Source organism: Rattus norvegicus, chromosome 2, assembly GCF_036323735.1.
Source record: "Rattus norvegicus strain BN/NHsdMcwi chromosome 2, GRCr8, whole genome shotgun sequence".
Lineage (NCBI taxonomy): Eukaryota > Metazoa > Chordata > Mammalia > Rodentia > Muridae > Rattus > Rattus norvegicus.
In genome coordinates, this window is record NC_086020.1 from 139,722,679 (window position 1) to 139,736,997 (window position 14,319).

General features: G+C 44.3%; 1 protein-coding gene across 1 annotated transcript; it reads left to right on the forward strand.

The window, feature by feature from the left end:
- The first annotated feature begins 291 nt into the window (after positions 1-291).
- Positions 292-9,997, forward strand: Stoml3 (stomatin like 3). The gene is made up of 3 exons (NM_001106431.1): positions 292-465; positions 9,400-9,503; positions 9,584-9,997. The coding sequence occupies exons 1-3, from the start codon at positions 426-428 to the stop codon at positions 9,761-9,763; spliced, it is 324 nt and encodes a 107-aa protein (NP_001099901.1). The 5' UTR covers positions 292-425; the 3' UTR covers positions 9,764-9,997.
- Positions 9,998-14,319: the final 4,322 nt, after the last annotated feature.

The following is a 14,319-nucleotide window of genomic DNA, read 5'->3' on the forward strand; positions in this document are numbered from 1 at the left end:
TGGGTATGACACGATTAGAACTGCATTTGAGGGTTTCCTTACTGTGGTGGTTGGATGAATTAGGTTGCATTGTTGTATTATAACACGTGAGGAGATATATACGAGTTACACAGGAGCCTAGCAATGCTTTATAGTAAGTAAAGGATACAGGATCCATGTGGCATATCTTACAGGAAGCAGCCTCTGGCAGAAGGCTCTTTTCTTTTGCCTTTTGCCTTTGAACAAAGACAGTGTGAAGCCAGGGAAGGTGCTTTGTTTATGTTTCTAGGCTCCTTGCACCAGGGTTACTACTCCTCAGGGTATATGCCAAGGAGAGGGAGCCTCTCTTGCTCTCCACACGCACGCCACCGAGCTGGTGTCTGCTGCTGGGCTTGAATCCCGACCCAGGACCATCTGCGAGATTTGACAAACGTCTCAAGAATGAGATGGATTCACCCGAGAAACTGGAGAAGAACAATTTAGTGGGTAGGTCCCTTCTTCCTCTCTGAATTCCATCCACACATTAATCAGAGGAGGACTGGAGTGCCGGAGAGCTGGGACATGACCGCAGGTGTGCCTACTGAACCGGGTATGCCAGTCATCCAGCGCTCTGAAGGCTGAGGCAGGAGAACTGCTGTGAGTTCAAGGCTTGCCTGGGCTACATACCAAGACCCTGTCACAAAGAGAGAGGTTGAGGGGGGAGGGAAGCTCCAGTTCTACTTAGAATCCCATGTTTCACATTCACCGTTTCTACCATGTTTATTTGGTTTTTGAACGGCGATCTGTAACTTGTTCTCCAGCACTCCTGTTGGCACCAAAGAGGCTGGTGTTTATCTTTGCATCGATTACCTTGCTTTACATAGCCAAGGTATGATGGAGGCTGACTTTCCTCCTCTTCCAGTGTACTTGGTGACGCTGTGATAAAGAGAAAAGTCAGCTAAGCTACATAATTTCAGATAAATGGAGGGAAGTTGAGAAAGTAAGACTTAGCCGACCGGGATGAAGTGGAAAGTGTTTGATTCTTGTTACCTCCTCAGTCCTGATAAGTCTGAGGGAAGTTTGCAAGTATAAAATCTGGGTCTTGGAGCGTTTCAGGACTTGTTAAAGTGATGGTGGTGCTGTGGGCGGGTTTGTCTGTGCCCTTAACCTTCAGCTGCCAAAACCTTATTTCAAGTTGGAAGCTGAGAAAGAATCTGGTATTACTAATTTAGGAAAGAAAATAGACATTTGCCCAAACTGGAAAACAGTCTTTTTCTCCAGAGGTAGGCATAGTAGTACGGAGAGCCTGCAAGCTTTGAACACTGTTTGAAAACTCATTGTAACGCAGGCTGCCACTGAACTTCCTCCTTCACCCGCTAAGCGTCGGGATTGCAGGTTTGCAACCACCATGCTCTTTTCTTTCTTTTAGTATTTTATTTTTTAAGAGTCAAGTCTCAGTATTGTTAATGAAAAACTCAACTCTCATCTCAAAATGACTAAGAGATAATTTATTGCCGGCCTTGGTGGGGACAGAATAACACAGTTCCTGCCCCTGGGCAGTCAGCAGGCACGGGACTCCACAAATGTCCATGGCTGCTGTGAGCATAAGGCGCATATATATATATACATATATATATGTATGTATGTATATATATTATGTATATATGTATATATGCAGGAGTCAGGGAAGCAAGGATGTCAGCAAAAGGGTGAACGATGGGACCCTCAGTACAGCCCTTAAGGCTGTAGAAAAGAACCCTAAAAACATGAGTTCAAAGTCTATAATTTCTCAATAAAATAAGGCTGCAATATGAATTATATGAGGGCTTCATGATTCTAAAGGACCAAAAGCAGCTGCGCCGTGAGCCAACTTGTTAGAAAATTACTAAGGGTGGCGATAGAGATTAGGGAATGGTGAGACTAAGTTTTTTTGTTTATGCTTGCAAGGGCAGACAGATTCCTGAGTTCCGGGTTGGCCTGGGACAGAACAAGGTCCAGATGTGGTAGAAATGGTGATTTTAGGGCAGGGCCCCATCCAGCTAGCATTTGTGTTAAACGACAGATCTCTGAATTCTTTTGCAATGTTAAAAGAAAATGTGTTTGCTGTCTCCTAAGAATTAGGGGCTGGGGTCACCGGATGCAGATTCTTAGGATAATCCAAAGGAAACCTGGAGTAAATGACTGGATTGATATGTAAAATAAAGACTGGGCTTGTGATCTGCAAGAGATGAGCTATCCAGAGACTTTTTAGAATAGCAAGAGAGAACTGCTTGGAGAACAGTCTCAAGCAGAACCTAGGGAGAGAGAGAGCTGTCTGAAAATCTCCAGAGAGACCAGATCAGAGAGAAAGAATGCAGAACAATCAGAGAGAGAGAGCAGGCAGGAAAGCCGTCTCCAGAAGAGCAGAGGCCTCCAGCCTCAAGCCAGGATTTGACTTTGAGTCATTTGTTTTGCTGCTCCTAGACACCCCTTCCCCAGAAGCCCTCTCCAAGCCAAGGCTGGACCTTGACAGTTTATTTTTGGAGCCAAATCTGAGTGAACATGGATTCAAGCTGTCCTAAGTGGAAAGGGTTTTATGGAATGGTTTTGTAAAGAAGTTTTTTACAGTTATAATGAAAAACGAAATTCCTAAATCAAGACATTTTCTAAGTACGTTCGTGGGGACATCAGGCAGGCAGTTTGCAGCAGAGTGGATGTGAGATGTATCAATCTGTTAAATGGACTCAATCTGAAAGGTTTGACTGATTTCACATCAATATTGGGACAGACACAGAGATTGGCTATGAATGGATATTGAGGGATATGAAGAGAACCCAATTTAATTTTGCCTCTGCACTTATGCATTTGGACTCAGAAACTCTTCACAATTAAAAATTGCTAATCGGGGTTGGGATTTAGCTCAGTGGTAGAGCACTTGCCTAGCAAGCGCAAGGCCCTGGGTTCGGTCCCCAGCTCTGAAAAAAAAAAAAAAGAAAAAAAGAAAAATTGCTAATCAATTGATCAGCCTATGCAGCTTTTGGTAGGGAGAGAAGGACTTAACACTTACCTCAAGTTAGGATCCTCCTGCTTCAGTCTCTTTAGTGTTCATATCATGGCTGTGTGCTGTGCTGGGCCTCACCTTTTGAGAATTTTGGTTTCTGGGTAACAGGGTGAGACAGGTCCTGAGCAGAGGGCTAAACTGGACCCACCTCATCAGTGAGGGTCTCAGAGTGGCCATTAGTTTTTGTAATCTGGATCTTTTAATCAAACGATAAACTTGCACTCTTACAGAAGAAACCGGATTGGGCTTGTTTCCTGTGCTTTTCAAATGTATGTAAAATGCACTGTGGTTCTTCCTCTGAGACTTGAAGACCGAGTTTCTGCTTCTCCAACCCCAATATGGTCAGGAGATAGTGTTGCCTAGTCTTTCCCAAAATTCAGAGATGTGCACTCACTCGCAATGGCGAGGGAATTGAATAGCCGAGTCTTTGCCAGCACTCCCACCTAAGCTGCTAGTTCTCTTTTGAAAGCTATGTATGTGCCTCTGTAGTTCCAGCCCATGATTCTCAAGGGTAGGTTGGAGTCCCCTAATGATGAGGTGACATTTACACTGTGGCAGAGCTACAAACCAGAGCTTCCCACACCCAGAAACCCCGTGGCCAAACACTTCCCAGCACACCACTGATTGCTCACTGTTGACACCCTGTCCCGCCTCCCTCTGTTTCACTGAAGAGTTAAAGATAACTGGAATCAGACATCTAAACCTCAGGTGTTCCTCTCAGGAGGAGCACTGGCATCTTGTTGGGGAAGTTTGTAAGAGCTGCGGGCTCCCCTGTGCCATCACCCACACCCATGAAGTCTTGGTACTCCGGGTATGTCTGGGCTTGAGAAGCTGCATCCAAACCAATTCCCAGGGGCAAAGTCATCAGGTTGAAGCCATGTTGAGTGTCTGCCTTCCTCCTTTTGGCAAACTTATAGTACGCTTAAAATTGTTCTTTGGTGAAAGCTCTTTGCCTGCTTTGGAGGAATGGGAGGCAGGAAAGATGAATTATAGCTGCCAAAAAGTAGTGTTACCCTAGGGTTTTATGCTGAGTTTTATATATGGTGCCTGAAGGCTGTGTTTTTCTACAGAAAGAGCCTAGAAACTACCAGATTTCCATTTTACACACTGTGTCTTAACAGCATAGGAAGCAAAGGAGAAAGGGAGGGATAAAGAGAGAAGGAGGAAGAGCATTTGTTAGTGGTGAATTTTATTTAAAATTTTCTTTATAAAAACATAAATATATGTAAAATTAAGAAGACAGAATCATGGACCAGAGAGATGGATCAACTGTTGGGAGGGAGCACTAGCTGTGCTTGAATTCGATGCCCAGCGTCCACGTTCACCACCATCTGTGACTCCAGCTCCAGGGTCTTTGGCGCTCTCTTCTGGCCTCCTAAAACACAGCATGCACATGGTGCACATAGACATGGCAAACACCCATATGCATAAAATAAAAATAAACCTTTTTTGAAAAACAATAAAAAGCATCAAAATATTTTTAAAAATTAAGGACCACTATATTTTCACAACTCAGAAACGGGTATTTTCATTTTCTTCCAGAATTCTTTTTATGCACACGTTAGTACTAATTGGTATCCCATTAGCCTAATAGTTTTACGCCATGCCATTTTTCCTCTTAATACCCTTTAATGATTCTCACATACTTTTATTAACTGTACTAAAGTGTATGCATGCGGGCTGGGGAATGCAGCTCAATGGATAGAGTCCATGGGGGACAGGGGAAAGTGACTCGGAGACACGTTTTCTCCTTATTTTCTCATAATTATGTGGAGGTGAGATACAGAAGGGCAGGAACACAAAGGAGAAGATGCATTGGCTTCTGGTTCTTGGGTTAATTAAGTCTCATGAGAGACAGAAGAGAAGTTCTTCTGCTGGATCATTATTTCCGACAAGAACTTCCAGCAGGCCCATAGGTCTAACCTGGGGTGCAGAGTCATTCTGAGACTTCAAAGTGGGTCAGAGTGGACCCTCACTCACCCATTGGCTTCTACTGTGAGCCACAGGTGAGCTTGGATCAGAATACCGCCTTTCAAAGCACCAGGCCTTTACAGAGAAGGCACGGGACGCAGCTAAGATTCACAGCGAACTCTAGAGGACACAAGGGTGGTGGTGATGGTGGTTACAGGAAGACCTTTCTAGAAGAGATGCTGCTGCTTGAGCCGAGCACTGAGATAGGAACACGGGGGATGCAAGTGGGAGTGAGGCACACAGATCTGTGCAAAGGCACACCTATGGAGGACTTTCCACAGACCCACATTTAAGTCCCCAAAACTGTAGAGAGTATGGAAAACTCAACTTGTGATGGTCAGGAGCTTGGGTGCCAAGCCTGGTCTGCTGAGTGCATCAGGGTCTTTTCATTAACAGTGGGGCCAGGGCTCTGGAGGGAGGAGTCTATAAGGAGGGGCACTCCCTGTGTTCATCCCAGCTAACTCTGCTTTAGAAGGTTCTGCTGCTGTTATTGTTGAGATCGGGTGTTGCTGTGTCACCTAGAATGGACTTCAACTCACTGACCTGGCTCAGCTGCACACATGCTGGGGCTATCAGCACGAGCAACGTTGCCTAAATGGCCAGTTCTAAACTTTCTTCTTCTTCTTCTTCTTCTTCTTCTTCTTCTTCTTCTTCTTCTTCTTCTTCTTCTTCTTCTTCTTCTTCTTCTTCTTCTTCTTCTTCTTCTTCTTCTTCCTCCTCCTCCTCCTCCTCCTCCTCCTCCTCCTCCTCCTGCTCCTCCCCCTCCTCCTCCTCTTCCCCCTTCCTCTTCTCCTCTTCATCTTCTTCTCCTCTTCATCTTCTTTTTCTTCTTTTCAACATCATCATCTTCTTTTTCCTCTTCTTACTCTTCTTCTTACTCTCCTCCTCCTCCTACTCTTCTACCTTCCCATCCTGCTTCTTCATCTTCTTTACCTTCTATTCTTTCTCCTCTTTCTCTCTCTCCTTCCTCCCCTTTCTGTTTATCTATCTATCTATCTATCTATCTATCTATCTATCTATCTATCTATCTATCTACCTATCTTCCAAAAGTTAGAGTCTGGGACAATGGCACAATAGGTAAAATGCTTGCTGTGCAAGCCCATGAGTCTGGATGCACAGGACCCTTGCACATGCCTATAATCCTAATCACAGTGCTGATGGGAAGGAGGCAGAGACTGCAGGGTCTCTGGGAAGCAGAGATACTCTCCAGTCAGTGTTACTGAAATGGCTAGCTTTAGATTCAGTGAGAAATCCTGTCTCAAAAAACAGGGGCAGAATAATAGACACTAAATATCAACCTCAGCTCTGCCAAGATGCATGTACAGGCACGTGCATGAACCACACACACACACACACACACACACACACACACACACACGCATGCACGTGCACACACTCACACACACACACACACACACACACACACACCCCTCTGGATAACTGTCATGATTTTACCGCCTCCACAGTGGGGCTCTAATTCCTTTACATACATTGTCTTACCGACTCCCGACTTCTGCTGTTGTAATCTTTCAGCAGAGCTCATGTGGGAACAGATCAAGTGACCTTTGTGGTGTCCCTGGCTTTGGTGTACAGCTGTCTTAATTAGAATATGTGGCCACCCGACCCAAAGCCTGCCTTTTCAGCTCTGCTTACATCCTGTCTGCCCATGGGCTAGTTCTGCTAAGGGCTTTCTATGCTCTTCTTTTGAGTGGGTAGGCCAAGCCTTGAATTTTCCATTTTAGAACTAATTGGCTCTTAGGCCTTTATTTGGATCTCCAGTTTTTATGTAATGTTTTTAAAAAATTAAAACATGGTATAAAATGACATTTAGGATAAGACTTAAATATTTAGTTTAGGAGACTAAAAATTCAAAGGGACAATGGACAGACTATGTATAAAGTGAGAATTCCTTGAGCTCTGAGACAAATAGGAAAGCAAACACTCTTTGCAATGGTCAGCATAAGGAAGCTGCCCACCCTAAGGCCCATGGGAGAACAGATTGCACCTCTAGTGACACACACATATATGTAAATACCCAGGAACTTTCCTGTGAAGACAAACACAAATTGATGACTATTATTTTTCTTCTCTAGATGAATGTGGAACTGAGAAGGAGGTATTTAGGGGGAACTTAAGTCCTGAGTTTTGAGTTCTTCCAGTGGGAATTCATGTATAGGTGGTATTAACACTATAAACCACTAACAACTGAGACATAGTAAGGATTCTTTGAGCATACCAGCACCCAATGTTTAATATTCTATTTAAAACCTGTATTACATTACGTGGATGCATTCACATGCCACAGTACAGACATGGAGGTCAGAGGGCAACTTACAAGAGTTGGCTCTGTCTTTCTGCCACGTGTGTCCCAAGAATCAAACTCAGGTCACCAGGCTTGGTGTCCCCTGGGCCATTTCTCCAGACCCAGAGTGTCTTTTTATCCTGCACAGATACCTCAGAGTCATCTCAGAGCAGCTCCATGCCTTCAGAGGCTGGTATTTCAGAACTTTTAGGTTTAGAGTAGGCGGGCAAGACAGTTGTGCTCAGAACAACTTAGGTTATTTAGACCCTGTGTAGAATACTCACTAAAACTCTACTAATCAAATGCTTTGAGCTGGACATAATGGCAACCAACTTTAATTCCAACACTTGAGAGGCAGAGGCAGTTGGATCTCCGTGAGTTTGAGTCCAGCCTGGTCTACATAGAAAGTTCCAGAAAAGCTAGACCTTCATAAAGAGTCCCTGTCAAAATAAATGAATGAATTAATGCATATGTGCATAAATGCAAAAGTGAATAATTTTTAAAAAGGAAAGAAAAAGAAAGAAAAGAAAAAAAGAATAAAGGGTCTTAATAATAAATATATCTCTAAAATGAAGATAATTTCTCCCATCAAGTCTGAAACAATCTGAAGCATGAGCTCAGGCTGTGCACAAGGAGGCAGATGTGCTACTGGAGAGGGGTTGGTTCACATTCCTTCAGGAACATTGGCTATTGATTAGATTATAAATCTCTTTATCTTAACATATACAATACCAGGGATTTATATTTATACACACACACACACATATATATGTATATATACATATATATATACATCACACACATATATATACATATATATCTATATACATACACACACACACACACACACACACACACACACACACACACATATATATGTCTCAGGTTCCAATGTACCAGTGGAAGGTACCAGAGTGACCTCGGTAGAAGGACAGGGAAGAGACAGAGATGATGGGTAGCCGAATGGCTGGGGTTGCCAGAGTGATGGTTTCTAGCAAATACAATTAGTTCTAATGTTCAGGTGGAAGATGTGAATCCATCATAAGAGATTTGGGGATGAAAATGGAGGTAGCTTCCTATCCATTTGTAAATGGGAATAATAGAGTATACACACATATACACACAAATACACACACACACACACACACGGGAGAGAGAGACAGAGACAGAGAGAAAGAGAGAGACAGAGAAATATATAGACACAAATATACACACATACAGATGCACAGATATACATACACAGACACACAGACACATGGACATACACAGAAAGAGAGAGAGAGATACAAACACACACATACAAATGTATACACACATACAAATGCATACACACATACAGATATACACACACTTACAGATACACATACATATGTACAATCATACCTACATAAACACACAACAGACACATATGTACACACATATAGACACACAGACAGACACACACACATACACACACACGCACACACACACACACACACACATTGATGTGTGAGTCAGGACCATATAAACATAGTATCATTAGGTTTTCATTGGATCTTCCAAGGTAAGTAACGTCTATCCACATCTTACTGACAGGGAAGAGAGACTCAGGGAGCCTCTTTTGGAATTGTCTGTGTAAAGCCCTGGAGTCCGTACTTAAGAGACTTTGCACAGAAACTCACACCCAAGAGCTCTAAGATGTTCTCCCACATGCACACCACCCTCCTCTCTAGGGATAACAGCACCTCCTGACCTATCTCAGGGCTTGTTTTGAACTTCATGTGGAGAATCCAAGGGCCCCAAGAACCTGATGGTTCCGAAAGGAGTGGTTTATAATCGTGTTCCAAGACATGTTCTTTCCGTGTTTGGATAATGATGAATCATGCTAGTCATATGAACACATAATGTGATTATCGCTGATGATCGCTGAGTGGCTTCTTAGAAGGGGCAGATCGATCTAACTTCTAAGTAGAGGGGGCAGGGCTCTACGTCAGTGTGCCACTAGACTTCCGGTGTGGATGGATTTAGGCCTGCTCTGCAGTCCTGCCAGGCTTGGGCTATGTCAGGACACACTGCCTCCTCATGGACGCTGCCTGGGAGCTTTGCTAAGAATCTCAGATTACAAGCTTGCTTCTCTCTCACTTCCCAGGCACCAACAAAAGCCGGCTTGGTGTATGCGGCTGGATTCTGTTTTTCCTTTCCTTCCTGTTGATGCTCATTACCTTCCCGGTCTCAATATGGATGTGCTTGAAGGTAATGCCCTGGGAAATCAATGGGTGTCTTCCCGCAAACTGACAGATATTAAGACTAAAGGCTCTCCCTTACTCTCTCAGATCATTAAGGAGTATGAGCGTGCTGTTGTCTTCAGACTGGGACGCATCCAAGCTGATAAAGCCAAGGGACCAGGTACGGCAGAGACTATGGGCACCACCACCACCACCACCACCACCACCACCACCACCACCACCACCACGACCATCTCCACCACCACCACCACCAGGGGCATCTATTGAGGGTCCAAGAGAAAACATAGAAAGTAGGAGACCTTGTGTTTTAGGAGGTAGACAGATGCTACTCCATACAGCATATTAGTGGGAGAGACCATGAGTTTGAGCATTCTGAAATATGAACCTGCTTTATAGCTCACACCCTGAGTAGTCCAACAAATGGATCATATTGACTGAATGTCATTTATTTCCAGGGCGGTGACAAGCCAGGTCCAGGGAACCAGAAAGCAAGTGAATGACCCTTGTGAACCATTAAACTACTCCCAAAGGCTATTCAAGAAGCTAGATTTTATTATATTTTGAAAGGGCTAATTATATATATATATTTTATATATATATATACATATACATATATATACATATACATATATATATATATATATATATATATATATATAAAAAACTTTTACCAACACACCAGTGCTAGAGACTACTAATAAATAACCAAGCTCTCCCTTTCCCTCCAGTATGATGGGTCCAAGATTATAAGTTAAAGTAAAACTGGAGCAGGGGCAGGGACAGATGCAGAGTCTCTACCACTTGGAGAACTCCAGAGGAGTACATATCCCTCTTAAATGAATTCTCCCAAAAGATTTCTCTGCTAAGAATCCCAAGATAATAAACCCCGTCATGCATGTCCCTGGGGCTAACGAGTTACCTCAGAACGTCATGAGGACCAGAGGGAAACAAGCCAAATTGCTAACACTTCTGCAAATAGCAAATTATCCTTTAGTAATAGAAGTGTTAATGAGAGGAGCAGCCATATCCGGCACTTGAGGACGCCTAGCATAGCCCTAGGCACCATTGAAAACACACACACACACACATACACACACACACACACACACACACACACACACACACACACATGCAAGGGCTGGGGTTAGGATGGGGACCTTGGAATTAGCTGAACACACACACACACACACACACACACACACACACACACACACACACACATACACACACACAGGCAGGGGTTAGGATGGGGATTCTTACCAGAGGACTCAGGAAACTTTAGAGGACAAAGCACAGTGTTCTCAGCCCCTCCTGATAGCTCCTCACTCAGACAATTGCAGATTTCTGCCTGGGAAAACCAACACAGTAACAAAGATTTCCTGATTGATGGAAACAGCTCTGTACCCTTATCTTGCCTATGTGCCTCGTGGCTGTGGTCCTCATAAAGAACACGCATCTCCAGGGTAGATGAAGACTCACAGTGCTCTCAGATGGGATTTCTTACATTGCCTTACCCTGACCCGCTCTAAGCACTGTACTTACTGCTCGAAATCAGAAGTAACCCATCGGACTTGAACACAGCTCTGGAGACATGTTCTCCATTCCATGGTGTGCTGTTTGCAGGGAATCGGAGGCCCTGGAAGACTGTGCTAGCTGAGTGCCCAGTCCTCTACTGTACCCCAATTATTTTTTTTTCAGAAAGTTGTCCAAGCAGGGTTTGGACTCCCTGTGTAATCCAGGCATGTCGAACCTGTCATCTCCTACCTCAGGCTCCTTCCTGAGTACCCGAGACTGGGTGAAGACTGCAAGGCAGTAGTCCCTCAGTGTTGTTGACAGTGTGGAGACTGTTGCCAATCGCTTCTAGTCAAAGCCAAACGACTTTTTACCATTAAGAAACCAATTTCCTAAATACCCCTTTTAAATTAACCTCGAAATAAATGTTTAAGTTGAAATAGATAACCTAAGAATAAAAAAAAAAATTAAGACATGTATGTCAGGGACCTTAGTGTTTTGCCAAAGGCCCTTCATCCCTAAGTAGTTCCCTTGCTTTAATTATGACTCATCAGAGGAAGTCACCTTCACCAGAGTTGATGTGTTCCCAGTGAAGATCTGAGAAATGCCCGTGGCATTACACAACAGTGCTCAGCACATCTAGAAGACCGCCCTGTCACTCTCGAATAGGTAGAACTTTAAATCTTTTTTTTTTTTTTACTTTTAAAGGTTTGATCCTGGTCCTGCCTTGCATTGACGTGTTTGTCAAAGTGGATCTTCGAACAGTTACCTGCAACATTCCTCCACAAGAGGTATGGAATATAAACAAGGGTTACATAAAACTGCCCAGGTTCACTCTGTCATGGGCGGCATTTTAGCCTACCAGGGGAAGGATGACTTAATTCCCACCCCAACCCCAGACCTATGTGAATTGCTTCAGATGGCTTTGCTTCTCCAAATGGGAACGGGTTGGAAGGGAAGGACGGAAAGGCAGAGCACTGGAGGGGAAGCTGGACAGAGACAGGAGGGGTGAGGCAGGGAAGCTGAGGGGAACCTGCTGGAGGGCAGAGGCTGGAGAGCCTCTCCACAGCCTTCTCAGAGGGACCTTTAGCTGCATGACTTATCTTTATTTCTGTTGTCCATACTGGTGTCTGTGTGTGTTGGAACAAACCGAGTGTCTGAAAAGTACAGAGGCTACGTAAGACCTACCTAACTCTGAACTTCAAATCATTCTTGAAAGAGTGTGAATCGTGACCTAAGCCAGTAACTGAGTCCCAGGGAAGAGGAAGCGATGTTGACTAGCATGCTGCCCTATTATAACTAAGGGCATCTAGAAAGAAAAGAAAATGCAGGAAAGATGGAGGACTGGGGATGGCCAGCGTGATAAGAAGGCAGGAAGCCAGTCAAGGGCTAGGTACCTATCAGTCTCCTTGGGCTATCAGGAGGCATGGGGGACCTGCTTCAGATGTGAGCCAGCCCATCCCAGACATCAAGAGGCTTTGTGGGTCTACAATGGACAGTTTTCAGTGTTCAGGCTGTGATCCCAGGGAGACAGGCAGAGACAGGCAGAGACAGAGAGAGACAGAGAGAGACAGACAGAGACAGACAGAGACAGACAGAGACAGACAGAGACAGAGAGACAGACAGAGACAGAGAGACAGACAGAGACAGAGAGACAGACAGAGACAGAGACAGACAGAGACAGACAGCAGAGAACATCACACAGTTCAGAATGCCTGATTCAGAACCTGTTAGCGTGAATTGCTTGAGAATAGAACATGGTCTCTGGTGCCCTCTATGTCTCCTAAGAAGCATTGCTCCTTCTTTTAATGAGAATGACGTGCCAAGTAGACAACAGGATACAACTTCTATTTCTGTCTGTCTGTCTGGAAGGAGAAGAGAGTAAGGCTTTCTGCCTGTGGGATGTAAGAATTCCCTGAGTCAAATGGTTCTGAACATGTGGGTTACGACTCCCCAGGGAGTCACATATCATATATCCTTCATATCAGATATTTACATTACGAGTCATAACAGTAGCAAAGTTACAGATATGAAATAGCAATGAGATGGTTTTATGATGGGGGTCACCAAAAAGCATGAGGAACTACATTACGGGATCACAGAATCAGAGAGGTTGAGAAGCACTGCTCTAAGTTGAAGCAACAGGGGTGGGTAGGGACCAGTCCTGTGCTGTCTTTAGCCCTGAGATGTTATTATTTTGAAAATGGGACACATTTGGCAACTGCTAGTCTGAGTTGCCATTAACGATGTCCTTCTGTGAGGAAGACTCTGGGGTTGGCTGCCTCTAGGTCTTACAGTGTAATTCAGCACGGTTCCACCCTGCCTATGCTCTGCAGATCCTCACGAGAGACTCTGTGACCACCCAAGTGGATGGAGTCGTCTACTACAGAATCTACAGCGCCGTCTCAGCCGTGGCCAACGTCAATGATGTTCACCAGGCCACGTTTCTGCTGGCTCAGACCACTCTGAGAAATGTCTTAGGGACACAGACCTTGTCCCAGATCTTGTCTGGGCGAGAAGAGATTGCACATAGCATCCAGGTAAAGACGTCAGTACTCAGAGCCCACATCTTGAATTCCCCCACCCCAGGCCACTGACGGCCACTATCAATACTGCAGAGCAGAGACTCCCCGGCACGGGCAGAGCTGCACTCTCAAGATGGGTTTCCTTTCCTCTAGTAATACCATCTGTCTGTCATCACAAAGGCTAAATTTAAAGATTTGCGTAGGGCTAGAGAGATCGCTCAGCCGTTAAGAGTGCTTGCTGCTCTTGCAGGGGACTTGGGATTGACTTCCAGCACCCAGATGGTGGTCCACACCCATCAGTAACTGCAGTTTCAGAGGATCTGATGCCTTTTCCTGGTCTCCTTGGGTACAGGGCGCACATGTGGTATATTGACATATGTGTAGGCAAAACATTAAATGTTTTCCTGGAGAAAGGAGCTGTGCGAATCGTTCCTCTTATCTTTTATCTTTAAGTTAGAAATTATGAAGAAACACTGCACACTTAACCTTAAAAGAGTTTACAAGCCATATTTATTTTCAGAATAAATTACCCTAAAAGAAGTACAACCGGTATCTGGCAGTCCCCGGACCCCTACATTTCAGTGGAGTAAAACAGGAAGGTTCATTTGAGATAATGAAACTGGGAGATATTTGGACAATTTAAACCTCACACTGTAACCAGTATCGGTAATCACCCCTAAAAATAACCATTGAATGTGTAACAAATCTGGCCTCACCGGTGTCAATTCTCGTTCATAATTAGCATTTTTGTATTTTCTTATATCCATGACTTTGTGTGATTCTGAG

Coding starts and splice junctions, on each gene's coding strand:
- Stoml3 (NM_001106431.1), top strand. CDS start 426: ATGGATTCACCCGAGAAACTGGAGAAGAACAATTTAGTGG. Junction 466..9,399: donor GGAGAAGAACAATTTAGTGG/GTAGGTCCCTTC, acceptor CTCACTTCCCAG/GCACCAACAAAAGCCGGCTT. Junction 9,504..9,583: donor CAATATGGATGTGCTTGAAG/GTAATGCCCTGG, acceptor TTACTCTCTCAG/ATCATTAAGGAGTATGAGCG.